The following is a 3463-nucleotide window of genomic DNA, read 5'->3' as shown; positions in this document are numbered from 1 at the left end:
TTTTTTGGATTTTTTTCTGGTCCTCTCTGAACGGTGACATCGAGTAGAGCAGATCGATACTGAGATGAGATGGGATGGGATGCAAAGAGGGGGTGTACTGATTACGAGGAATGTACTTGATTTACCCATCAAGTATGGTTGACAGGAGTTTTGCTTTAAAGTTCAAGTCGGATCTCTATTAATATAAGCTCATGCTAATATTTTATAATTAGATGATAACGGAGAGGGAAATGCGGATCATCATGTCGGGATGCGTGATCAGGAATTCAGAGATTTATTTGAATTTGCTTTTTTTGGTAGAGATGCAGGGGGAGGTGGAGGTGGAAATGGAAATGGAAATAGGGATAGAGATCAGCTTGATGCTGATATCTGGCGTTTGATGTTGCGTCATGAGGATCCGTATGATCGGGTGGTTTTTGAAGATCCATTGAATGAAGGAGAGGAAGAGAGAGAAAGAGAGAGAGAGATGGCCATGAAGAGGAGAAGGATGGATGAGAGAAAGGGAGGGAGTTATGGAGAGGGAAAATGGGAGATTGAGGATAGGTGAGATTAGTAAGGGGATTCCGTTTCCGGAGGAGGATATCTTTTGAGGATGCTTTTAAGGGGGAGGGGAAGTGGGGATGAAGATGAAGATGATTGGGGTAGAGAGAACTTGAATAAGGGATTTAGCGAATGAAAGATGGTAATAGATGGAAAAGTGAGTGTAAAAGTAAAAGTAAATTAGTTGTAGATGTAGATATAGAATTAGAATTAAAATTGTGTATGAATTAAAAAAAAGAAATAATTTAATTTAATTTTAAAAATATTAAAATATTGTTACGATTCATCAAGTCACGTGACTATGTGGACCGAAAGGACCGAGGGGTCCCTAAGGTCCTCAGCGATGATATGATGTATATAAACATTCATTATTTTATAGTAGAGAAGCTTGGGGTGCTCAACTTAGTTATCAATTAGTTTACCTACATTCTACTTGATTGTTACGTCGGACTTCACATACCGAGCATCACGTGATCAGCATCATGTGATATGAGGATCCCAGTGGGCTCAGCAGTCCCAGTAGCACTGGGACAACTGGGAGCATTGGGACGTATACCACGAAGGTCTATATAATCAAGATGGATTTCCTTTGTACAGAGCTTCGTGCTCAAGATCAATCATTTAGTATACTCTACTATTAATTACGAATTGCATCATTGTCATTACTTAAGTCCCTACTTGACGTCTAGTTATAAATCACCTCGAGAGCCTAAAGCACTTCCACATGATCTAGACGGCAAACCTCGTAACATATAAAAGTTTATGTTTATCTTGTTTAACAATTCCCCCAATACGAGTTCATCTTAAAATAAACTTACTATCAGGGCAAGACTAATTTATAATAGATATTCTAGTCTGGAACGAATTCACTAGTGATATAGACTAGACATATTAATATATATATATATATATACATCTAAATATATATATACAAGAATTATCTATTTCTTATACCTTTCTCTTTCTCATTTCTCACCCATCCTATCCCATGCCATCCCATCCTATTTCCCCTTTCTTTGCTCATCCCTATCTTCTCCCATCATCAATATCATCATCATCCATCTTAAATATCAAGCACCCCAATTTCGATCCATTCATCCCCCACCTCTACCTCCACCTCCACCACAAACATAACTCATGAACATAAACATGAACATAAAACTTGGTATCATATGCATAAATCAAGCATTCATCAAGCCATTCCCCAATTCATCCATCCATCCATCCATCCATCCATTAATGCATAAAAACCCCGCATCCATCCATCCATCAATGCATCTTCCAAACCAAACCAAACCAGCCATACGTCTGTCCCCAACCCCCAATATACCAGGGTATTATAAAGGACTTAACGCCAGCCAGCCGGTCCAGCCACTCAACCCAAATCAACCAAAAGATATTTCCAGCCGATTAGACAGAAAAAAGAAAGAAAGTCATAACGACATAACGGCATAAATCATTACTTGTCCTCATCTCATCACATTTCACCCCGACACCTTTTTCTTTTCCATCTCCACCTACTGTGGTCCAACAGCCTCTTGCCCCTTCAACAAAGTCCTCAACGTCAACACTTCCCTCCTTAACCTAGCATTTTCCTTCTTAACCCTAGCAGCTTCCTCACTACTCTCCCTCATCCTTGTAACTAATTCTTCTTTCGCGCTCATAGCCCCATTAACCCCATTCCCATCCTCTCCACCTGCTCCATTTACCGTCTTTTTACTTGTCCTCAACGCCTTAACAATCTTTCCCAACTCCGCATTAAACTTTTCATATAACAATTCATTCTCGGCGCTACTCTCCTTATAAAGCTGATCCAATGCCCTAACCTTAAACTCACTAGCCTGCAAACTCGTTTCCAATTCCTTCTTCACAGCATCATTCCTCTCATTTAATTCCTTAACAACATTGGGAATTTTTGTTTCAAGAAGTAAAACCGCCTCTGAAAGTCTCGCAATATCAGAAGTTCGAGGAATAGCAGAAACAGCATTTAATTTTGCCATTTCTTCACCAATCTTTGATAATTCATTTTGAAGTGAAGCTTCTGCTTCATTGATGGCTTTGGCTTCATTTTGGAGACGTTCACGAAGCTTTTGAGGACTTTGTAGTCGGAGACGTTGAGGAGATTTAATTCCGTTCAAGTTGTTTGCGGATGAGTTTATTGGACGAGAAGGATCACGGGGAGTTCCACGAAGGGTAGGGATATTAGAAGAGAGAGACACGGTTTTATTGTGACCGGCTCGCCATTGTTCTTTAATTGGAGATGCGACTGGTGTAGAGTCTAAGGAGGACATGATGTTTTGGGCACGTTCGGTTAAGTTACCGACGCTTCGATCAGGAGAGGTAATAGGTGTGTTTTCCTTGAGAGCGGGTGAATTCCGATACATAAGAGATCGGTCTCTATCCATAATCGAACCATTTACTGGAAGCTTCGCAATTTTCATCGGTGATGCTGGAACCTTGATAGGAGATGGAGTTCTTGGTGGAGAATTCAACTTATTTGGTGGCGTTGTCGTAGCAGGTTGTTGTTCAGGAGATGGAGTCATTGGCCCAACTGCTGCTTGAGCCATCAAACTCTTAAGATCAGATAAAGAGCTTCGACGTTTCTTCTTAGATGATCTAGTGGTACCATTATCATCCTGGTCTTCAGGTGGTGGTGATGCACCAATAGTACTAAGCCTTGATTTAGGTGCAATTGAATCGGAACTACCAGGTCTATCGTCAAATGCACCCATAACTGTAGGTCTATCACGAGAACCTGGGTCGAGCTTTACGATCCGGTGATTCAATTGAATGAGCTCTTCCTAGAGATGGTTTGGATGCATACTGATCTCCGGTAGCAACACTACGAGTAGTCTTACTCAAAGTTCTCCGAACTGAAGGACGATGATCCGTATCGGGATTTAGTACTACTTTGGACGAAAAG

General features: G+C 40.8%; 2 protein-coding genes across 2 annotated transcripts in view; one reads left to right on the top strand and one right to left on the bottom strand.

Annotated features, from left to right (window-relative positions):
* Positions 1–676, top strand: part of SS1G_13782 (hypothetical protein) — a gene marked incomplete at both ends in the record, with an annotated part of 3114 nt that extends 2438 nt beyond the window's left edge. Inside the window, 2 exons of the mRNA XM_001585164.1 lie at positions 213–543; positions 604–676. Of these exons, the coding sequence (XP_001585214.1) occupies positions 213–543; positions 604–676 (404 nt within the window). The remainder of the gene's footprint in view (positions 1–212; positions 544–603) is intronic.
* Positions 677–2057: 1381 nt separating this feature from the next.
* The window catches only part of SS1G_13781 (hypothetical protein), a gene marked incomplete at both ends in the record, with an annotated part of 3148 nt that continues 1742 nt past the window's right edge, over positions 2058–3463 (bottom strand). The window contains one exon of the mRNA XM_001585163.1: positions 2058–3295. Coding sequence (XP_001585213.1) covers positions 2058–3295 — 1238 coding nt within the window. The remainder of the gene's footprint in view (positions 3296–3463) is intronic.

This window comes from Sclerotinia sclerotiorum, genomic scaffold (genome assembly GCF_000146945.2).
Source record: "Sclerotinia sclerotiorum 1980 UF-70 scaffold_27 genomic scaffold, whole genome shotgun sequence".
Classification (NCBI taxonomy): Eukaryota; Fungi; Ascomycota; class Leotiomycetes; order Helotiales; family Sclerotiniaceae; genus Sclerotinia; species Sclerotinia sclerotiorum.
This window is presented reverse-complemented; position numbering and strand designations above follow the sequence as displayed.